Consider the following 24,162-nt stretch of genomic DNA (forward strand, 5'->3'; position numbering starts at 1 on the left):
CTAATATAAGGAAATTTTGGTTTTTGCCTTCATAATTCTTATTAATAATGAAAAACAGAAACACTTATCAGGGTGTAACAATTCTACAAAGAAATTTCTCCTATGATTTGCCAGATGAAATGAGAGGAAGCAATTAAAGGTATTATGATACTTTTAATCTGACTATTACTCAGCTAGATTTAAACTTTAATTTTTAAAGATAAAAATTCTACTTATTAAAATTATAAAATTGTAACATTATTAAGGTATGAGTCATGCAAAGTGTCATGTTTCTGAACTAGTACAAATGGATAAAGATGGAACCTAACAGGTATTAAATGTATAATTCAATACCTGAAAAAAAAAGTACAAGTGATTCAGCCTTAATTTTTAAGATCATGAAATCCTGTATGCAAAACAATCACAACAGACTATTTACCTCAAACAGTTCACTTTACCAATAAATGTGTTTCTATTGAAAATGACTCCTAAAGAACAACAGAGAGAAAACATAACAATGGAACATTGAACAACCATATTCCTCAGTGTAAAGGAGAGAGATACATAGCGTAAAGGACACTGAACCACACCGCATCTTACGATCACTCTTACACTGGAGGTCCTCAACGTCTCCCCAGCACACGCCACACCATGTCACATACCAACCATCTCACACATTCACGGTCCTCCTGAAGCCTATTCCCTGGGTCCATTTTCACAAGTGGTAACTATTTCCAGGAAGTGGACTTATTCCTTCATGGAAATCCTAGAAACACCATCTTTTCATAATCTTCAACTTATCTTGTAAGCTATCAGTGTTAGCTGTTAAAAACCACCTAGAATATTAATAAGCACAAATATATCCTGCTTGAAAACACTTTATTAAACATTTTTGGACTGTTGCTTCCTACTTTTTAAGAATAAAAATGAATTTTAATAAAACCAAATCTATTCTGAAGTCATTTTCCTGTGTGTGAAGAAATACAAATAAAATGTGCATTAATTTTAAAAGCAAAGTATCTCGCTGCAGAGATTTTAAATATCTCAAGAGCACAATAACTTCTAACACACTAAGATCACACAGCTAGTTCAGTATTCCCGGGAATGATGAGCGATTAGCCTGTCTATGGCTTAGGATCTGTTTCCAAGCTTGTTTCCTGAGCTTCTTCTACCTCTGAGAGTTTTTCATCATCTGAAATTGACAAAGAAACATAAAACCTTAGACAAATTTGCTTAAATTATGTGCCTAGTGAATACATGAAAACATTTTATCCTTTATTAGCCAACACATTTAAATCAAGAAGGCAAAATGGCAGCCTATGACTACAGTTGGCCTGCAGAAGTGTTTGGCTTGAAAAGTGCTGTTTTAATAACAGAGTGGGAGAAAAGTGTAGAACAAAATTCGGATTCACAAAAAAGACCAGACTTACTGGTCTGACAGATACTAGAGGAACTCCTGAGACTATGGCCACAGAACACCCTTCTTACTCAGAACTGAAGCCACTCTCGAATTTTACCTTTTAGCCAAAGATGAGATAGGTGTATAAAACCAACAGAGCCCTGGTGGTCCAGTGGTTAAGCCTTCAGCAGCTAACCAAAAGGTTGGGAGTTCGAATCTACCAGCCACTCTTTGGAAAACTATGGGGAAGTTCACCTCTGTCCTATACAGTTGCTGTGAGTCAGAATTGACTTGATGGCAGTGGGTTTGGTTTTTTGGTTTATAAAACAAACAACACATGTGAGGAAAGTGCTTCTTAAATAAATCAAGTATATGATACCAAATGGACAACATTTGCCCAAAAGCAAAGATGAGAAGGGACGGGAAAACTGAAGAACGCACACAGGGAACCCGGGGTGGAAAGGGGGAGAGTGCTGACACATTGTGGGCATTGCACCCAATGTCATGAAACAATTTGTGTATAAATTTTTGAATAAGAAACTAATTTGCTCTGTAAACTTTCACCTAAAGCACAATTAAAAAAAAAGAAAGTACTGTTCTGGTTGTTGTTGTTTATTATTTGAGCCAAAATTTCAAATTTGTGTGAGATTTCACACAAAAAATTATGGATGTTAGGCTTTTCTTGGAAACAACCAGAAGATTAGGTAAATACAAACCTTTCTACTCGTCTACAGTCAATACAAAGAGCAAGTCTCCAGGCCTCGGTAGCACCGACCGTTCACAATGCACGCAAATGCTCTTATGCACTGATCATCTCACGCAGTTATCATCACCTGCCTGGGTCCTGAAGCTTTACGTACAACAATGAGATCTAATAAACCCAGAAAATTTTCAAATCTATGCTAACTGAATTTTTCTCCACTTAAGCCACTGCGTGCATATTTTAATCGTACACAACTACAAACTAAGACTTTTCTGTGTATACTCAGAAAGTTGAATGATGTGAGTACCCTCTAATTAGTCATCCAGCTACACTCCTGTTCAGAAATTGAAGGTGTATAATTGAGATGTAAGTCCCTAAAAGGTATGCTCCCAGATCATTTAAAAATCTTCACAAGCATTTATTTTGAGATTATTTCCACTTACTTTCCAGTGTTTGCTGAAGTTCATGGATGGTGCTAAGAAGAACGTGAAACTGTTTCCGTCTCAATTCCAGCTGTGTTAAAAAGAAAAAAGTTAATGCAAATTGCTCAAAAATTGACATACATATATATATATCTCACAAAGGCTAATAAATATACGTAAATACCTTATCTTCAACACTTTCTTTAATATGTGAAAGATGCTCTAATTCTTTTCCCAAAGCCTCCAGCTCCCTGAAAAAAACAAAAGTGTTATATTTTGCTAACTGGGAAAACAGAATTCACAATTAATACCTAACTTTTAAGTTACTAAATAGTACTTTAAAAATGTAAAAAGAATAAGGAGTTACACTACTCTGTTATGGAGGTGCTTATCAAGTTGAGGATTTCTATTTTAATTTCTAAATATGCACTTATTTTCATTAAATAACATTTTAAGCTAATTTTTCTAAGTACAGGAAAACACAGACAATGAGATAACAGACACCATGAATCGATAATGTTTAACATCTTGTCATATTTAAGTCTTTTTCTCAGTAAAATAAAACATTCCCATTAACTAGAAATAATTTAAAATTCTTTGCCTTCTTTTTTTCTTTCACTAATTATGTTTTTGAGAGCTGTGTCAAAAGTATCTGTTTATTCTTTTTTTAACTGCCATTTAGTATTCTACCATATAAATAGACCATGTTCTATTCATCGATTTTCCTACAGACGCGTATTACGTGGATTTATTCTAGGCCTAAAAAAAAAAAAGGTAGTAAAATAGAAAGAAGAAAAAACAAAACAAAATATCTAATCAAGCAATATTAGAATACGTAATATCGAAGATATGACTGCTCCCTTTGAAACATATTATGGGTTGCCATAAAAAAGGAATACATAAACTAGCATTTGAACATTTAAATATAAAGATTAGTTCATTTTAAAGAAAAGCTCTGAACTTACTTTAATGTCTCATGCCTGTCTGGATGATGCTGGATTACTTTTGCTAAAGCATCGTATTCTGAAAGACATAAAAATATTTACCAAAATAAGATGTTTTGAAACTGGATTCTCAAAACATAATCTGTAATATCATAAATCTCTCGTAATCCTTTGCCTAGTACATAAAGAAATGAACACACTGAAGGATGGAAAGAGTATTTCCAATCTCTCTCCATTCAACTATAACGGCACCGATACATGACCTCGAAAGCATCCCACACAGGGCTTTCAGCTCCCACTCCTGGCTTTCCATCTGAATATCCCTGGACAGAACATAAGAGGTCAGCATAAGCAGGTAAGCCAGCTTAAGTCCTTGCTGATCATCTAGTGGACTGATTCGGAAAAGGATCTCCTTCACTATTTGCTCAGCAAAAAAGATCAGTGAGGTAAATATATCCTACCGTTAACTTCGGATCCTAGACAAATGAAATGCAAACTGCACTTCTCCTCACTTTAAGGTACAGGTTTCAGAAACCTAAGAAATGACTTAAAATTCAGGAACCCTGTTTCTGCTCACTGGATCCTCCATGATGAGTCACATGACTCCTGCTAACCTTTCTGAAGAAATGATAAGCAGTAGTATTCACCTAACAGTCTCCTTAGCTAGAAAAAACACTGTTGGCAAAATATTTTAAAATGACCTTAGAATTAATATTAATTTTTTTATTAATTATGCTGGTATTTTACTTTCTATTGGCCACTGAAACTTGAGCACGTGTGTTTTATAATGAATTCAAAAACCAACTTTTAAAAACAGGAAATTAAACTTCATCTTAACTCATTAAAAGGTGAAGTTCGTTGTTTTGGAGCTCAGCATATTAATTTAATAAAGGAGTGATACTTTTAATAAAAAATTTTGGATTACAAAATAATGCATGGTCAATGTCAAAGAAAAAAAAAAAAGAAGAAAAAGAACCTAAACTATTAAATTCAACAACCCTGAAATAACCATTAACATTTTCTACTTCCTTCTAGTTTTTCATATATACATTACAATTGCAATTATACATTATGTTTTTTTATCTTGTGTTTTTCAATTCGCATTATATGGGGAGCAATGGTCCATGTCATTAAAAATTATTTTGAAATTGCTTTTATGGGGTACATAAGGACATACCCTAATTTAAAAACAAAAAAGATCAGAACAAAAATAAACTTTGATACTAGGCAGCTTGTAAATGTTTGCTTACGTTGTACTTAATAAAAGCTCACTGAATTTAAATTTTTTCTATTTTTTTAAAGTAGTTCTACTAAAAAAAAAAACTCCTTGCCACTGAATTGCACATGCAGACATTGCTGAAGTGTTGTGTATGTTCTCATTGACGACAACGATTCCTAAATCCAGTGTAGTTGTGTGAATTGCCTAGGCTGATTAACCATGACATTATTTAGGCAAAGGGTCCAGAGACAGTAAAAAATTAATACCTAAAAAATATTCATATACTTAACAAATTAGACAATGAATAAAATCCAGCACAAACTTTATCGCATAGCTTTCCTTCTCCTCTATTTTAAAGACTAATATAATTTTAAAGAATTAGTTTGGCTGCTAATTCTTTTTTACACTTCGGATTGATTCTAGCTAAAGATTTTACCTCAAGACATTAAACACTGCATGAAGACACTAGTCAGTAATAGGGTATTTGCACAATAAATCCCTCAAAACCCTTACCTTGGCGATTTTTTCGTATTCGTTTTGCTTGAAGAATTTGCTTTTTGCACTCAGCAATTTTTTCATGTGCTCCAGCAATGCTACATTCTATATCAAAAAGTGGGGTTTTTTTCAGATAGTTATAACAACATGTATAATCTCTATTTTCAATCTTAAAGTGTGTTTTTAAATTGAAGTTCCATTGCTAACAAAATACATGCTAGCATTTAAAAAAATAACTCTATCCCAAAATATTGTATAATACTGGAATATATTTTTGTAGTTAACATTCACTGTATTCTTTGCATTAATATTGTTCTTGTTTTTATTTCCACCAACTAAAGAAAAATGTTAGCAGGTATTCTTTCCTCTAGACCATAAAATTAAAATCATAGGAACAAATTCAAACATTAATTAAGTTGCTTTACCTATTTCTTTGTAAATTTTTTCATAATTTTCCATTTCTCTGAGATTCATATCATATACCAGCAAGGTTTTGCCCATTGAAAATTCACATTGTGACAGTGTGCTCAGCATACGTTGGTACTGGCTATACCTAACGAAAACGAGAGAACAACAGAACAAACGTGTTTGTAGATTGCCAAAAGCCAACTACTATATTGCAGGAAAGACTTGCTAATTAACTTATACCAGGTTCTGAGAGAATCATCTGCTTTATTTAAAATGATTTAGAGTATCTAACCCTTACATTTTCCTTTACCACATATGGTTTACTTGAATTTATAAACTGGCTTAGTTACAAATGCAAAAACAAAACTGTTGTTTGTACCAATACGGGCTTAATTCAAATGACTACTTATTCGAATTTTGTTTAAAACACTTAAAATATTTCGATTAAGATAGTATTTTATCTTCAAAATTCTCACAATTTTTTCACTCTAGACAGTTATTTATCTATGTAGAAAGCTAATTCAAATAAATTTTCTAAGTTAAAACATTTTTTAAGAATATATATTTGGCCTTGCAGCAGTTTCTTATTAGCTTATTAACAAAAAAGGATACTTGATTCAGTAATTTTATCATACTAAACATTTATAAGATCTGCCAAAAGGGGCCTGAAATTAATCTTCATCTCTTCTTATGTCAGGAAGTTGTAATCAATATAAGACAGGCCTCTGAAGAGAAGAGAAGGCCAGAAATCTAGCGGACATTTACGGTAAGTGAAAAGCTAAACTATTCAGAGGACCTTAATCTATGTTCTAGAATCACATCAGGACCCTGGCATAGAAACAAGAGTGAAATGAAATACCCCTCTTCCTGGGACCCAGAGTTGCACCATTTAATGAAACTCTTCACTAGCAGATTAATCCTTCGATCATCCCCAGCGCCATCTCCGTCAATCAGGAGACGCTTCCGGATGACTTCGTCTGGAGGAAGGAAGAGCAGCGGGAGTTAGAATGACCTTCTGGCTCTTGTCACTGTTGTCACTTCTCACACATTCCTTCCAAAGGACGTTCTGAGTGTCTGCTGCGTCAGGCCCCGTCCTAGGGGATGAGCCAGGGAAGAAAACCCCTGCCCTCAGACAGCTGGCACTCTGCGGCTTGCTGAGTGGAAGTAATTTTCAGGTACCACTGAGGAAATAACCCAGTGGTTCCTGAAGAAAGTTTTTTTGAAAAATGTGTCCGGATAGGAGGGTAGGGCTGAGTGTTTCCATCTCTCGGGGGAAAGGCATGGTAAAAGGAGAAGAGGGAAGGAGATTTAAAAGACGCAGACTAGGGAAGGAGAATGGAAGGCGGGCCAGAGAAAAAGGAATGGATTTGTTACACAGAAATGTAATTTAGCTATCATAGCTATAACATTTCTTTCCCCATGAAGATTTAAAAAAAAAAAAAAAATCTGGTCTCAATTTTGCTCTAAGGGTGGGGTGGGGGCGGGGGGAGAGGGAGGAAGAAAAGGAACGGAAAGGTAGTGCAGATGATAACGACAAGTAACAAATGGGACCCCAACCTGCCTGCCCTGCAGCCCTGAGTATGTGCTCTAAAAAAAAAACGCTGGGTCATAACAAGAGAAAGGCAAATTAAAACCGCAACGAAATACTTTCATCTATCAGACTAGCAAACATGAAAAGACCTGATAATAAGTGTTGGTAACGGGGTTAGGAGACTGCACTTCCATATACAGATGGAATAGAAGCTGGCACAATTCTGTGTAGCCTGTACTTTTCTGAGCCCATAATTCCAGTTCTAGGAACTTTTCCTCTAGACTCAGGTGCACCCATGCACAGACAGGTGTGAAGGGATGCTCTTCACACTGCTCTTCGTAGTAGACACTGCAAACCAAACACTCAGCAGTGAAGAATCGTTCAATTGTGAAACCTTTATACAGTGTAATAGCATGCAGTCAAAAGAATAACGTGGAAGTAAATACTGATGCCAAAAAGCAAGATGAACCTCCATAGCCTGTGTTCAGTAAAATAAAAAGAAAACAGGTGCAGGAAAGCTGTCGTTTGTGCAGGGGGGTGGCTGTGTGTGTGTGTGTGTGCCCAGACACACAAGTATGTGCGTGTATATTTAGAGAAGGGGACACAAGAAATTGATAATGATGGTTGCTTCTGGCGAGAGGGGCTGCAGACAAAGGTGGAGAAAAGACATAATTTTCCTATATGCCATCGGTAGTGTTTTTTCGTTTGTTTGCTTTTTACCATGTACCTGAATTATTTTTTAAAAAATACTAAATTTTAAGTGTGAATAATTCCTGGAGAGCCCACATGATGAATCAACATCAAAACCTTCAAACAATAGTTCCTGTGTGTAGGCAGAAATGTTTTTGAGCGCAGGTGCAGCGGAGACAAGCTTTGGAAGGCAGATGACTCTGGTTTTAAAATGCATTCCGTGACAACGTCAGATAAACGCTTTTAGAATTGGGTTTGGCTCTTGAAGTCACGGCTCTGACAGACTGCTAAAGCTACAGGTTCATCAGGTGTTTTCATTTTACAGTTTAAGATACAAACTAGTGCTTTCAGTATTCAGCCACTAGAGGAGACTGAGACAAATGAAAGATAGTCTCCAAAGAGACTGCAGGAAGTAAATTGACATATATATATATTTTTTACGGCAAACGTGTTTTAACTTCATGAAAAGCAAAAGTAAACATCCAGCAGGTGAGGCAAGCTGGTGGCACTGATACTGTTCACCATTCCTTTGGTGGCCTCGTTTCTGCCCTTCTCCAGCCCCCAAGGAATCTTATCTCCCCTTCTCACCAGATGCCTGCGCCTCCTGCTCTATTACCAGGACCAGAGGTTTGCAGTGTAAATGCCTTCACAGGGCAGGCAGGTGGCACCTGAGGGAAACGGGAGTGCGTGCCCTTCTGAGGGGAACTATGTCCAGGGGGGATCTTTCAAGAGGTTCTTAAAGTTTGGCAACTGCCTGAAAACATTTAAAACACATTTGTAATCATCCCAGCTGTACACTAAAGACTTGTGTTCCTTTATGTATGTATGCAATACTTTAATTACAAACGTTTTTGAGAAACATTTAAAACACCGTACAGGCCAAAGAAGCCAAGCCCACAGGCCAGACTTCTCTTCCCTAACATGGGAAAAGGATCCACAAAGCCAGCTGCGGTGTGATGGATCGTTTCTACATGGACTTTCTAGCCATGGTCTTGTTAACTCCCACCAAAAAAACTGGGTGGGGCTATGCAAATAAGGTGCTGGTGGCCCATGAAGGGGATTGTACAGCTTGCAAATAATACAAATAAGGTGCATGGTACACTTGTGGGGGTGGGATCATGCAAATAAGGTGTATGGAACCCTAATGAGGGGATTGGTCAGTTTTGTCATCCCAGAGGTGGAAAGGGGATGGGTCTCACTACCACCAAGAAGGAAGAGTTAGGAGTCCCAGCTCTGAGAACCTCCTCTACCCAAGAGACAGAGAAAGCTATTACACTGGAGATGGTGAGAAGTGGTGGCAGCAGAACCAGGAGATTGGCATGAGATGGTGCAATGAACTTCCCAGTCCATAGTGAGCAAGACAGCTGAGTGCCTGTGGGTAGAAGGCTTCCTGGCAGAGTGGGGTGCCTCTAGGCACTTGGGGGAACGCGGCTTGCCAACCCATGGAACAAGAGAGCTGAGTGCCTTTGGGCTGAGGCTTACTGGATGAATGGGGTACCTCTGGGCACCTACTGGTGGAACTAAAGAGCTCTGTTAACACTTTCTCAAGCAGGGCAGAGGCTGGGATGAGGGGCTGAAGGGCAGAGAGAGGCCCGCCTGTGGATACGGCTGAGAAGACGCTGTCCTAATCGAAGAACTGTATCCTGAGTTGTATTTCCTGATCCTGAATTTTAACCTGTGACTCCCCCAATACACTCCATAACTGTGAGTACGGCCTGTGAGTTCTGTGTGGTGACTGCAACAAATTATTGAACCCAGCAGAGAAGTTGAGAGTGCGTGGGAGGCACGGCTGGAGTTGCTAAAAAAGAGGAGGCATGTCTGACCTCTGCCTCAGAGGAGTCAGTTTTAGGCTGCTGATGGTGATCCTCTCTCCTCCCCATCGTGAAGTTAGATGAGAAGGTCAGATGTCCCTCTACCGTGCCAAGGTTACATGAGTCCTGTGTTTTATTCATCTCTGCTTCCTCCCCAGCGTTTTGCACTGTGTCTTGTACATTTCAGATGCTCAATAAATATTTTTAAATTGGATTTGGTGGTGTTGCATGGGACCATCTGCCCTCTAAAGAGCTTTGTCTCATTAAATACTAACAAGGACTAGCAGGCAACTTATTTTCACATCCACAGCAGAGATTCTTTACTTGTATGAAGACATGAATATGTGATCAATGAGCAGATGTGTCCACAAGGTTCCAGAGTAAGTTCTGAGGATGGGAGATAAAGACCCCAGCTCTTTCATTCCAGCTGCAGAATCACACACACCCACCAAGGAGGCTGGACTGTCAAAGAGCTGACCACACACACACATTAGAGGAGCTTAGGAAGGCTCCCTGTGGCTAGAGGATATCATGGGAGGCCCTTAAAAGGGAGGAAATTTGAGCTGCCTTTTGATACTTTAAAAGCATCGATCAAAAACGATAAAGGGTATTTTAAAAAAAAAAAAAAAAACCCACTGCCATTGAGTCAATTCCGACCCAAAGCGACCTTATAGGACAGAGTAGAACTGCCCGATATAGAGCACCTGGCGGATTCGAACTGCCAACCTCTTGGTTAGCAGCCGTAGCACTTAACCACTATGTCACCAGCGTTTCCATTTTAACAGTATCTATCAAAATTTCAAAAACATGTACCCTTGACCCAACAGTCCTACAGACAGACTGGCATATATGCAAAACGACATACATCAGCTTATTCACTCGAACACTAAAACAACAATGGGAAACAACCTAAACGTCCATCAACAGGGGACTAAGTAAACAAATTTAAGTACAAAGGTATGATGGAATGCTATGGCACTATTAAGAAAATCTCAGAATGAGAAGTGCTGTATGTACTGGTACAGAGGTCACTTATGGTAACTTGTGAAAACAGCAAGGTGAACAGTTAAACTCCAAACCAAACCCAGTGCTGTCGAGTTGCTTCCGACTCATAGCAACCCTATAGGACAGGGTAGAGCTGCCCCACAGAGTTTCCAAGGAGCGCCTGGCGGATTTGAACTGCCAACCCTTTGGTTAGCAGCCGAAGCACTTAACCACTACGCCACCAGGGTTTCCGAACAACAGTTATGCATGGAAAATAAGAATATCTATTCATATGTGCTTGTATTTCATAGATACCATGGAAGACTATTCAAAACATAAAAGGGGCTACACAGGACAGGGATGGGGGGCAGGCTGGAAGATGGGTTCTTTTCATATTGCTTTGTTTTTGAACTGTACCAGTACTAGTTGCTATGAGTCGGTCGATTCCAACTCATGGAGATCCCATGTGTGCCAAAGTAGAACTGTGTTCCACAGGGTTTTCAATGGCTGACTTATCCAATGTAGCTTGCCAGGACTTTCTTCTGAGGCATCTCTGGGTAGACTAGAACTTCTAACCTTTCAGTTAGCAGCCTAGCACGTTAAGAGTCTGCACCACCCAGGGACTCCATCTGAACCATATGAGTACTCAACATCTGTTAGCTGTTGTTTATAAAAAAGAAAGCTGAAGTTCTCTACCTGCCTCGCATACCAGGCAGTGAAAGCTGTGAGCCACAGCAGAGTAAAAGAATGCGAGGCTGGATCTGGACCGCTGGTACACTAGGAAGCCTGGATGAACGAAGAGCCACGGTGGAACCTGAGGATATAAAGGTAGCTGGGGGCCAGATTGTGAGAGTCGTACTGGAAATGCCACACTAGTAAATTCGGCCCTTGCTGCCAATGAGTTGCTTAAATTTCATGGACAGAACTTTTGGGGCGGGGGGAGGGGGTAAGGACGGGGACAGTCAACAAAATGAACCGTAAAAGCCAAGAGGCAGGGAGGCTAGTTAAGAGGCTCCTACCAAAGGATACACAGTTAGGAACCAAAACGGCCTGAACTAACGTGGAGGAAATTAGGAGCAGAGTTAGTACTTGGAAAGACAGGTGAGGCCTGAGCAGCGACTTGGCTGGGAGGCTGCAGGGCCAATGCCAGCACTGGGGGCGTGAGCAAGGGTGTGGCATGACCAGTGTTGGCAGCACAGGGGTTCCCTGTCCAGGCAGTCACAGACTCCCTCCTCAGCCCCTCCTCTTTCGTACAAGATGGCCTCCTCACAGCCAGCCAACACCCCCATCGCCAGAAGTCAGTAACTGGTGGCCGACGTTTTAGTTAGTCCACAGCGTTGACTGTGGGTGTGCGCACTCGACATTTAACCTCATGTGTGAAATGGAAATAAAAGTCTCTGCTCTGTAGAGCTGGTGTAAAACTTCATAGAAATAGTATGTAAAGGAGCGCAATTCCTGCCCATAGTAGGAAAGCAAAAAAAAAAAAAATCTTATACAGTCCCTGTGAGTCGGAATCGACTCGATGGCAACCGGTTTGGTTTAGTTTGGGTTTTATGTTGAATTTAACCTACAACTTGTATCATCCTAAAAAGCTTAAAAGCAAGTAGAAATTGAAGAAAGATCTATATACTTGAGTAGATACACCTGTGTGCATTTATGCATACAAAACTTTGCCCGGTTATGACCTCTCACAAATTTGTTTCTGTCTCAAACTTCATGTTGCAAGGTCATGGCTTTTGTAGGCATTTCCAGCTTAAAGTGTACACAGAGAGTTGCACACGGAGAGAATTCACTGTGGATGAGATTCACTGAAATAACACAAAAGTGCAGCACAGAGCCAACAACAAAAACCAAACCAAACCCACTGCTGTCAAGTTGATCCCGGCTTACAGTGATCCTATGTGACAAAGTAGAACCACGCCCATGGAGTTTCCAAGGCTATAAATCTTTTCAGAAGCAGACTGCCACATCTTTCTCCCGCTGAGCAGCTGGTGGGCCTCAAACCTCCAACCTTTCCGTTAGCAGCCAAGCACTTAACCACTGCACCACCGGGGCTCTTTTTAACAATAAAACAAAACAAAAAGTTCCCAGTTTGAGAACAGTCTGCTCCTTTTAAATGTAAAGGTGGTTTGTTGCTGACAGCTCCGGACAGTATGCCATTAGCATTATTACTTTTAATGATACTTATCAATGAGTTCTACACCAAATACCCTAACACGTTTTATTTACCATACACTTTGACTTTAAAAATTACTGTGATGCTTGAAGCCCTCCGTAGTCAATTTGAATGCTAATATTAGTAATCCTGGTGCACCTTGCTTCACCTTATAAAAAAAAAAGATGACTTAGAAATTATTTTATTAATGTTATAAATATCTGAAAAGGCTTTTAAACCAAAATCCTTAACACCTGCTCTGCAGATGGTGCCCTTCCCCCTGACTTTAGGTTTGTAGGAAGATGGCTAGGTGATACCACCCTTATGGCTTCTGGCAAGACTGTGCAGTGCAAACCTAAGTCAAAAAACCCAACCAAACCAAACCCACTGCTGTAGAGTTGATTCTGACCCACTGCAACCCTATAGGACAGAGCAGAACTGCCCCATGGGGATTCCAAGGCTGTAAATCTTTACAGAAGCAGACTGCCACATGTTTCTCCCGTGGAGGGGCTGGCTGGTGGGTTCAAACCACCGACCTTTTTGTTAGCAGCTGAGCGTTTTAGCCACAGCACCACCAGGGCTCCTGAGTCAAGAAAAAGAGGCAGTAATTAACTCCGCATATTAATTAAGAAGTATGGTTACTTCCTGATCATTTACTGTACAGTATAGGGTACATGAGGTACAGGGGACATAGGTATATATTTATGTATGCGTATATATATATATTTTCCTCAAAATATCTCACATCCAATACGCCTAAATGGAATGTTAAACACCAAAGACATAAAAAACAGATTTGGTTGAAGAGTAGATTATAACCACAATGCTAGAACTTATGATTTCCTACTGGATTCAGTTACATGTTATACCATAATTACATACACAAAAGGTCTGCCATTCAAAACCACTTTAAAATCAGTTACGATACACATATACTGAACAGTAAAGTTTTCCTCTCAAAGTTGGGATATTCTTTAGACTTCTTCCTGTCTCGTATGCGAACCTATACCTAGCAGAAATATGAAATTAATTAAGGCACCAAATAAGCCTCAGAAAGTCCTTTGCAGAGGTTAGGTTTCAGCACTCCGTTCTCCATAAATGGGGCAGCAGGAAGAAACAACTACAGGCACCAGGCCACCTCTCGGGTTTCCAGGCCTCTGATGACACAGCCAGCATTGCTACTTTAGCATGAAAACGACATCTCTCATAAACGCAGACAACATTCTGAAAAGACCTGGGGATGTGCTCCCATAAAGATGGCATTCTACGAAACTCTACGGAGCAGTCGTACTCTGTCCTACAAGGTCACCCTCAGTGGGAACTGACTGGAGGGAACCTAACGACAACATTTTCAAAGCCCTTAATAGTTACTCACCTACAGAAGCTATGAAAACCTTGATTACAAAACAACTTTTCAGAACATCTTGGAGCCAATATTCAAAAAAGGAAGAGGAAAACAACTTGGAGGGTAGCAGTGAATCAATTCCAAAATGCTCCTTTGTAACAGGTCAAGGCTTGACAACCAGTGACAACAGCTTCCCTGTTACTTAACTTCTTCCTCCGGCCATATTACCAAAAATGCCTCCCCAAACTGTTAAGAGCTCAGGGCACCTCTGAGAGCACTGAGGCTCCCTCGCTTTTCGCAGTAGTAATCCTGGAAGCTGACTTGACGGCAATGGGCTGGCAATCCTGGACTCAAGGAGCCCTAGTGGTTCAGTGATTAAACGCTATGGCTGCTAACCGAAAGGTCGGCGTTTTGAACCCAAGAAAGATATGGCAGTCTACTTCCATAGGTTATAGCCTTGGAAACCCTATGGGGCAGTTCTATCTACTCTGTCCTATACGGTCCCTAGGAGTCGGAATCGACTTGACAGCAACCTGGGTTTTCTTTGGTAATCCTGGAATCTCCTAACGAGGATTAGCATTTCCTTTCTAAAGGCAGTTTAGCAAGGAATTCTGTGTCCTACAAACCCGCCACTGGCTTGTTATTACTGCTCCTAAACACTCTGGATCCCGACTGAAAACTCATAGAAAGGGGTAACAATTTGCGACAGGATTACAGTGGAAAAACAGCTGGCTACTAGGGCAATTTAGCAACTTCCATCAAAATTAAAAACACATATACCTTTTGATCTGTCTTCTAGAAATTATTCCCACAAGTGTGAAAAGACATCTGTACGAATACCTCTATTGTAACACTATTTGTAAGAGTAAAAAACTGGAAATAAACTAAATGCTTACTAGGGGGTTAGTTAGAAAAGTTAACAGAATATTCCTGTTGCTACAAGAGAATGAGGTAGATCTGAATTAGAAAGAGCTCCGAGATATCATTAGCTGTAAAAATACACGAGAGTGTGTACGTGCTTATATAAATTTTAGAAGCATATCTACTGGCAGACCAGCTAACAGATAGTGTTTGCACTACACTAAGTACTGTTCTAAGTGCTTTTCACATATAAACACACTTAATCCTCACAATAACCCCATAAAGTAGATATAATTATCCCTGTACTACCAATGAAGGAACTGAAAGTAATTTGTCCCAAATTAAACATCACAGAAAGTAAGAAGCAGGCCTTACATTCAAACTCAGAAGTCTGGCTGCAGAGAAGGGCTCCTTTTACAGGCATTTAAAAAACAAACTAGAAGGGTGTGTACACACACACACAATCACTAATAAACATCTGAGTGTACATACTTTAACGCAAAATACAAACTGTTAAGACAGTTTAAATTAACCACAACAATATGTAAACTGTTTTCAGTTGGCCAAAACACTGGGGTGGCAATGGGGAAAGCAGAAAGAACGGTTTTGCCACTAAGTAGGTGTGTGACCATGAGTCACTTAACTTCCCAGGACCTCCATTTCTTCTAGACAATCATGGTGTTGGCGACACTACCTACAGTTCATCCACTCCTTCCTTCCCTTTGAGGCAGGGAAGTTCCTCAGCGTTACCAGTGTGTCCTTGTACCGGACCAGGACATAGAGCTTCGTCTGCACAAGCTCCCAGTCCAGTGGAATACGTAGGCCCATGGGTGAGGACTACATGAGGACACTGTGCCTTGCCAGGAACCTCAAATTCATAAGATGGCATCAACCCTCTTCTAAGCTCCAGGGACAGGTACTGGTACTTCTCCAAGAACTTTTCAGGACCATTCTCGCCTGCATAGCATCTATTCTCTACACAGCAGTCCAGAGTGATCTACAAGATGTATCAGATTGCTAACTCTCCTGCTCACAGTCCTCCCATCACTTCCCAGTGCCAACAGAAGGCAATCCAGCCTCCTTCCCATCGTCTGTACGGCTCTTTGGGAGCTCTGGTGTATGTCTCTGACCTCCTTTTGGACTTCACTTCTCCTGGCCCTCCTGCACCCAGCTTTACTGGCCTTATCTTCCTAAAGGGCACAAAGCACTAGTTATTGTCTGTACCTGGAACACTTTGCTGGGCTTTTCACATAGTTAGCTCCTTTTCTTCCACTTCAGGTCTCACCTCCAATGTTACATCTCAGAGAGGTCTTACCTGATGGCTGTATCTTAACCTAATTGTCAGCACTCTTCCCCATTACTTTGTCATCATTACACTACATTCTTTCTCAGAACATAATCAATTTCAGAACTTAATAACGTTCTCACAAACTATCTTATCTACTTATTTGTTTGCATGCTATTGCTTCTCTCTCCCAATGGGCAGGGCTGCACTCTGTCTAGCTTACTGCTGTAACCCCAGCATCCTGCATTGTGCCTATAAGGTACGCGATAGATACTTGTTTACTGATCACACATACTATTCACATCTCGATTTTTAGTAAAAGCTCAGATGAGGAAACCCATGTTATAGAGGACTGCCCAAAGACGTTGTGGTTTGTCTTTTCCTTTTATGGTCTAAAATATTCTTACAAAAAGCAAAAAACTCTGCTCTGGATTAACCAGGCCAGCAGAGCTACCCACCTAACCACACGGGCTATTTATTGGCTTTAACACGCCTTTCTGAATTGTGATTTAGCCTACTTTCCCCTATAACAGAGATGTGCTAAGAAACAGCCCATGATTCTCAGTGCCAACAAAGGGGTTGAAGAATGACACTGGCTCCTCTTTATGAGGACCTCAAAGAGAAACTTTTTCTCTAGTGTTTAAATCAGACGAAAAGTTTGTCCAGGGTATCTAATGCTGCGTTCTGTCACCAACACTGGCTCACAGAGTGGAAAGGTCTCACCTCTTGGATGGGCCGCTAAGGGAGCCCAGCCACTTGTAGCTTTCTTAACTAACGCACCACACTTCACTTCTTGCATTTTAAAGATTGCCCCGCGTCTGGCTTCCTCCTGTTTTTCTTAGTCTCAATGTCCTTTTTGCCCTGTTTTATCATCTATTTACATTATTCTGTATTTTCTCACTATGGTGAGCTGAAGTAAATATTTTCTGGAATAAGGCATGTAAATAAATTCAGACTGAGGACCACTGCAGCAACATGCATAAAATAACATGGCTAACAGGTGAGAAATCAATTGGTTCTGGGAAAGAAAGAAAAGTAAAAAAAAAAAAAAAAACACCCAAACCCATTGCTGGTGAGTAGATTCTGACTCACAGCGACCCTACAGGACAGAGTAGAACTGCCCCATAGGGTTTCGGAGGCTGTAAATTTTTATGGAAGCGGACTGCTGCACCTTTCTCCCGCGGAATGGTTGTAACCTCAAAGGGAGAAAGATCTTGCCTGTTCATTCTGGGCTGTAATCCCAAGGCCTAGCCCAGCTAGGATAAATATTACTGAATAAATGAAACTGGAATGAAGCAAAGTTGAAACTCCTCATGAGGTTTCTGGATCGTTCACAGCCTCCCACCTCCCCTACTCCTTACCGTATCCACAAATTTGGGCTCAGCACTCTCCCTTCCATTGCCCAGCTCTTTAATATGGAGACCCTGTCTGCCCCCACTCTTCAGAAGTGGTCTCTCCACAGGCATCTATAGTTACTGGTCACCCTCTCCTCTAACAGACCCGGTGACCAAAGACCCCCTCCCCCAAGCTAGGCTCTCCCCCAGTTGCTCATCATACCTGTCCACCTTCCCCAGGGTGCCACACAATTTCTGCCCTCAGTCCCTAGACCACCCCCTGGGCCCTTCTTGACCACGTCCACCTTCCTAAGCTGCCCTCACAACTGTACACAAACTCAGCCTCTGTCTCCAGCCTCCCTCCATCCAGTCCAACCAACAAACCACCTTCCCTAGGATACACACAAATCTTTTATTGCCCCCACCCAATAGTGGCTCCTCGTCTTTCAAATAAGTCTCCAGGCACACTCCCAGATTGCCCTCCAGGCACCCCATCCACATCTATTCCTTTCAGATGACGTCCCCAGCTGCCCCTCCCCACTCCCAGTCACTGTAGCTCGGGGCCCCTTCCCAGTCTGCCCAGAGGACCCCTCCAGCTGTCGGCCTCCACACCCCGATAGCCCGCCTGACCCCTGCGCTTCCATCCCCTTCCAGCCCTCCACAGGCGCTCGGACCCCCAGCTCCATGCCCTCCACAACCCCCACCCCCCACAAGGGCTCCCCGTCACCTCGCGGGCAGCCCAGGCCTCCTCGGGGTCCCAGTCCGGCTTCCGGCCGCCCCGGCCCCACGTGGGCGCCCAGCCCCCTCCCAGCACCCCCTCTCCATGCCTTGCGCCGCCTCCGGGAGTCACCGGGGGTTTCGGGGGACACGGGCGGAGGCCAGCGCCCCCGGAAGCGGCTGGGGGTTTCGGGAGAGGCCCAGGGGCTCCGAGGGGTCTGACCGGGGAGGCCCAGGGGCTCCCGGAAGCGGCCAGGGAGGCCGGGAGTCTCGGGGGAGACCGACAGGTCTGACTGGGGAGGCCGGGGTCCCAAGGCGGCCGAGGGTCTCGGGGGAGCGGCGGGGGGTCCTGAGGAGGCGGCCGGGGAGAAAGACTAGGGTCTCTCCGGGGCGGCCGGGGGCCTGGCCGGGGCGCCGAGCGGGTCCCGGGGCGGCCGGGGGCCTCACCGTCAGTCACGGCTCCCATGGCGTGCGCGGCGGCGGCGCCAGCTGAGGCGGCGGTTGGCGGCGGCGGCGGAGGTCAAACTCCCACAATGCAGCCGGGTAAACAGCCATGGAGGAGGAGGCGCCGCCCGCGGCCGCCCTCGCCGCCGCCTGAGCCGCGCCGCCGCCGCCGCCGCGGGACCCGCGCCCCCCGCGCCTCGTGAGCCGGGGCGGCCGGGGGCGGCGCGTGGAGGCGAGTCCCGGCGGGCGGCGGCGTCCGTGCAGCCCCGGCCGCCGCCCCTCGCGCCCGCCCGGAGGCCGCCGCCCGCCGCCAGGTGAGCTCCCTCCCTGGGACCACCCCGTCCGGCCGCCGCTGGGGGGCCTGGCGCCCGGGGGTGCTGAGGGCGGCGGGGGCTCCGGGCTGAGCCGGGCGCGCGGCCGAGGGTCCGGCGAAGTTGGCGCCCGCGCGCCCGGCGGGTCTCCTCAGGGCTGCGCGGCGCGGGGCGGCCACGGGGAGGCCGGGTGCGGGGGGCGCCTCGGGCCCTGCGGCCGCGCCGTCTTCCCGGGCTGAGAGGTGCTGGGGAGCGGGAAGGGGAGAGGAACTTGTCGGCCTGGGGGGCGGCGCCCAGCACCAGCGCCGGGCACCCCCTTCCCCGACGGAGCGGGACCCGCCGGCGGCCACCGAGGGCTGCTTTCATCTGCTGCTTTGATTTTAAAAAAAGAAAAAAAAGTCTTGTGCGCCCGTCCCCGTGTTAAGGGGAAGTTGGAAGTGAAGGGGTGGGGGCCCAATGAGAAACGCTGGTTTCCGCGCAGAGTTACACGTTTCCGGAGCGCCCTGCAGATGCTGTTGGCATCCCTTCCCGAAGTCCCCCAGCTCCCACCTGGCCGAGGTGCCCGTAGGTGGCAGCGGCGCAGTGGTGAGGGGCGGCCCGGAGCCGGGCACCGGCGCAGCCGGGTTGACCTCGGTGGACCGATGGGTAGTTAGCGCAAGACGCCGGGCTGAGCTCCGAGCCGGCTCTGGTGTTTTACCGAGCCATGTCGTGACTCTCTTCCCGTTTTCTTGCCTCCCAAGTACTGTCTGCGTCTTCATATCCGGATGCAGCAGTCGTATAGGATGGATTCGGTGGTTTCAATTTTGTTGATTGTATTTTACTAGCAGGGACTGGTCCTCCCTGTTTTCCCTAGTTCTTTCAAAGAGGACGAGCTGTAAATGCAAACGTATGGCTGTAAAGTGTGTTCAATCTCTAGCTAGACGTCGGCGTATGCAAAATTTTACACACATCCACGAGTCCAGAAACTTCAATAGTGTCATTCACAGCGGTGACAGGAATTAGCACCTTCGATTTTTAAATTACCGTGAGTGAAGATTCGGAGGTTTCACTTGCCCTCCCCTAGGATATGAAACCTCCCCTGGCTTTGAAACACTATTGGGCCCAAACGCTGGCTCCACATGGCATCAGACTGTTCAGTTACTGGGTTTTAGAGAGAGGGAACGCTAACCAGAAGGATTGCTTTAAATCTTCACTACAAACAGTAAACTGAAAGTTTCAATCGATTATCTAGCCACAGTGACATTTTAGTGGGGATTGTTGTTGTTCAAAAGGTAATTGTCAAGTGATGAAATGATGTTTTTTTAAATTGTTACTCGGTTTTATCATAATACTGATTTTGAAACAGTATCTAATGGTTTAAAATAAGCTTTAATGTTTTTATAGGAATGTGTTACTGCCCCTCGGAAGTATTTTCACGAGACATTCTGTCAGTTTTTCACAGATAGAGCCTTGCAGACACTTTCAGAAGTTCAGTTAGTAATTTATAATTTTGTTGGACAGAGCTCAGAAATTTCTAATGTATTAATACCAAGACTTTAAAGGAGGACTTCAAACCTGTTTCTTCTGTTTTGAACCCCTGCTGAGAATTTGCATTTCCACCCCAGATATACTGAATCAGAATCTATAGTTTAACAAGATCCCCTCGTGATTCTTATAATAAATTTTGAGAACCACTACTCTGCTAGTGATTCTCAGAATTGGCTCCTAACCAGCGGCCTTAGCCTTGCGTGGGAACTTGTTAGAAATGGAAATTCTCAGCAGGGTTTTGAACCTGAAGTTGCCTGTTCAAAGACCTGCTTTAACACTTTTGTGAACCAATTATTTTCTGCTTTGAATTTTTTATTGATAGTATGTTTTCATTAAGGGAAGCGTGCCGAATCATTGAGTGTATCTGAATTTTTGGTGGGTAGAATGGATTTTTTTTTCCTTGCCCCCTCCCACAAAAAAAAGCCTACTCTAAATGTTCAGCAGTGCATATGAAGTAGCGTTCGTTAATTATACCCCAGCGTCCCCAGTGGGGCCTATTAGTACATATATGTAACAAATAAAAATTTTCAAAATTTGTTTTTCCTACCAGAAATTCAGACACTTTGTACAATACCCTGCAAAAACAGTAATTGTTGCAGGACACTCCCGTTTCCTCACCCTCAGACAGTCCTAAAGACCCCTGCCTTTCGGTGGCACAGACTGTCAGTGGTCCAGCAGCTTCCCATAAACGTTCAGAGGCAGAAAAAAGTGCTTGGTCCCTACAGGTACCTGTGAGCGTGAAAGGGTTAAAGTATGAGGTGTACTTGAAAATAAACATTCCTGAAAGTTCTTGATTCAGTAGTGGGAAACACAACATAATGTGAACCTTTATGGCCTCTTTAAAATCTCCTTTTCCAGCTACATACTTTAATTCACAAGTGCATTGACACAAATTTGTGTTGAACATTTAAGAATTTTTCTAATTGCTTTGTCTTCATATTGTGTGTGTATACATGCACGCACACACGTATGCATGTATGTTAGAAAAACAGTTTATAGCAAGGGAAGATATTTTAGTAAATTTTAGAAGTTCTGTTTCTAAGGAGGTGTCTGTGGACAGAAACACAGAAATGGAAGTAGCAGATTTTAAGTTATAACAAAACTGATCTGGACTTTGAACTTGTATGACCTTAGATTTAGTGACTTTGATTTACTCAAATCATTCTGTTTTCTTTGAGAGTATGAGGGGCTAGTCAAGGAGGTTAGTCTGAGTCTGCATTTACCATTTACCTTCAGAAAGTGTAAAGAATGATGAGGGAGCTGGCTGGTGGCTTCACCCTGGGCCTGTGAAACGATGAAGGCGTTTCTGTCATACGCTTTTAGAAGAAGGGTTATTCTATTTTAGAAGAAGGGTCTGTGGGCCTCCAGGAACCCATGAGTGGACTTGAAAGGATTCCTGAAGCCTCTGTAGTTGTGACCAAAACTTTTTTTGTGTATGTGTATTTTTCTTGGGGAGAGGGTCTGTCTATACCTGTTTTATAAAAGAGATCCAGGGGTCAAAGTGAGACATACCTTTTTTATTAAATAGAATGGAAGTTAAGAATACTCATTCTTAGGAGAAAAGAATTAAGAAAAAGTGGATCTTTGTGCTCAGTACTTGCCTTTTAAAGCTGTCTTCCCCCAGCCAGGATGTCCTGGAGGTGCAAAAACTCTTGGGTTTCTTCCTACAGGAGAGCGTTGCCAGCAGTTGATAGGCCATGCATACACACAGAGGGCAAGCCAGCCTGCTGTGCCAGTCCTGGGGCCACTGTGGCTGTTTTTAAATTATATCTAAAAATTCAGACCAGATAATTGACAATGGATAAGCAGAGACATGAGTATGATGCCAGCCCTTGGAGTAAGTGGTTCTTTCAGCTCCATTCTCTTTTTTGCTCTTCTAGCAAATTTGAAATTTGCCTAGGAAGTAATTGTCCTAAGAAAACACATTTGTACTTTGGCAGGACTGCAGAGCATGATGGGGAAAACATAGTTTCTGTGCCAAGGCGGACCTCAGTTCAAATCTGGGCTCCCCCATTCACTGTAGCTGCTCTACCTGCTTTACCTTCCGGTACCTCATTTGAACAGCGCCCACCTAATAACGTGTATGTGTTGGAGGGTGGCATGATGTTTTCTGTAAAAAACTTTGAGCTCCTCATTTGGCCTATAGGAGGGACCTGGAAGCTAGGTTTGGGTAACATTTGCCACAACAATCAAAAATAAATACCTGAGCAAACGTGAAAAAAAGTAGAGTCATGTTATTTGATAATAAGTTATTAAAATTGGTATGCTGAAAGTATTAAGTTAAAACATTTCAAGAAATTGGATTTAAAAAATGAATTAGGAACAAGTGGTCCTTGCAGTGTAGACACCTGGGGGAAGGTTGAAGGAAATGGTGTGGTTAGAAAAGCTGAGGACACTGATGCTGGGCAAAAAGAGACAGTAGCGGCTCCCTAGCATCTTGACTGTCTCTCCGAGGAAGATTGCATTTCACGTTACCTCCTCACCTGTAATTTAAATGAAAAATCTAAATTAAAAAACTGTGCATGTGCTTTGTAGTCCATCAGCCCTAAAACTGCCTCCTCACTCCTCCTTTTGGGACCCTTACAGGCACCCCAGGGGCCTCATGAATGGAAGTTTTCGCCTATAACTCTGGCTGTCTGATTCTGACATCTTTAAAACATCTCCAAAACTGGATACCTGTGTTGATTTTTCTCCACAGAGACAAGAATTTGGCAGAGCGTGAACTGTATTTTCTTTCTTTTTAACTTTGAAGAAAGAGAGGGTATTGTGAATGAGAAGAACATGAGATATGTGAATAAGATACTTGAAATGCTTATGGCTGTAAAAATAAACTTGCTTCCGGTTTTCCATGGTCTCTCCCTTTTCCTCTCATGTAGTCGTGGTGAGCTCTGGTGTTGTCTGCTTTCAGATGAGATGGTGCCTGTGAACACAGGCTTTAGACTCAGACCTGGATTTGACTCCCATTTCGTGAGTTTTGGTTGTGTTCACCTTGAGCCAGTCATTTCAGGAGGTGATGATTAAATGAGATAATAAATACAGGGGGATTGGCTTGGTTCCTGCCAGTTGCCATCGAGTCAGTTACGACTCATGGTGACCCCATGTGTGTCAGAGTAGAACTGTGCCCCATAGGGTTTTCAATGGCTGATTTTTCAGAAGTAGATTGCCAGGCCTTTCTTCGGAGGCACCTCTGGGTGGACTTGAACTGCCAACCTTTTGGTTAGTAGCAGTGCATTAACCGTTTGCACCTCCCAGGGACTCCGCTTAACCCCTAGGCCCCTAGTAAGTACTCAGAAGACAGTAGCCATTTTGAGAAGAGTTTAGTCTCACCTTTAGAAGGAGAGACCTAATACATCCTCTCAAAGAGAGAATATTCAGTCATCCTCAGCTCCTCACATAGATCATCTGAGATCATGCTACTTTCAACTCAAAAACCTTTCACTTTTTTCTGGCTACCATGGGCAGGTACTCCCAGCATATACAGGACACACTGGACCTGTCCACCGTTCTTGGCAATGGGGCTGCAGTCTCTTTTAGGCTGCCAGGTCATGTCTAAATCCTGGTTATGTCAGTAGCCAAGCAAGCCTGCACAGGTTTGGAG

The 24,162-nt window shown here is 43.1% G+C and overlaps 2 protein-coding genes across 9 annotated transcripts in view; one reads left to right on the plus strand and one right to left on the minus strand.

Moving 5' to 3' along the window:
• Positions 1 to 841: 841 nt before the first annotated feature.
• THOC7 (THO complex subunit 7) lies at positions 842 to 18,862 on the minus strand. The gene is made up of 8 exons (XM_049863248.1): positions 18,730 to 18,862; positions 6,429 to 6,546; positions 5,587 to 5,714; positions 5,180 to 5,266; positions 3,469 to 3,526; positions 2,688 to 2,754; positions 2,525 to 2,594; positions 842 to 1,171 (listed from the first exon to the last, which is right to left on the minus strand). The coding sequence occupies exons 1-8, from the start codon at positions 18,746 to 18,748 to the stop codon at positions 1,104 to 1,106; spliced, it is 615 nt and encodes a 204-aa protein (XP_049719205.1). The 5' UTR covers positions 18,749 to 18,862; the 3' UTR covers positions 842 to 1,103.
• A 100-nt stretch (positions 18,863 to 18,962) lies between these two features.
• ATXN7 (ataxin 7) overlaps positions 18,963 to 24,162 on the plus strand; it is a 199,049-nt gene continuing 193,849 nt past the window's right edge. For 7 of the 8 annotated variants that reach the window (XR_007514479.1, XR_007514478.1, XR_007514480.1 and 4 more), the window contains exon 1: positions 18,964 to 19,040. The gene's annotated coding sequence lies outside the window, so the exon portion shown is untranslated. Of the gene's footprint in view, positions 19,041 to 24,162 lie in introns of all 8 variants that reach the window. The other variant, XM_049863243.1, reaches the window with a different exon arrangement.

This window comes from Elephas maximus, chromosome 20 (genome assembly GCF_024166365.1).
Source record: "Elephas maximus indicus isolate mEleMax1 chromosome 20, mEleMax1 primary haplotype, whole genome shotgun sequence".
NCBI classification, from domain to species: Eukaryota; Metazoa; Chordata; class Mammalia; order Proboscidea; family Elephantidae; genus Elephas; species Elephas maximus.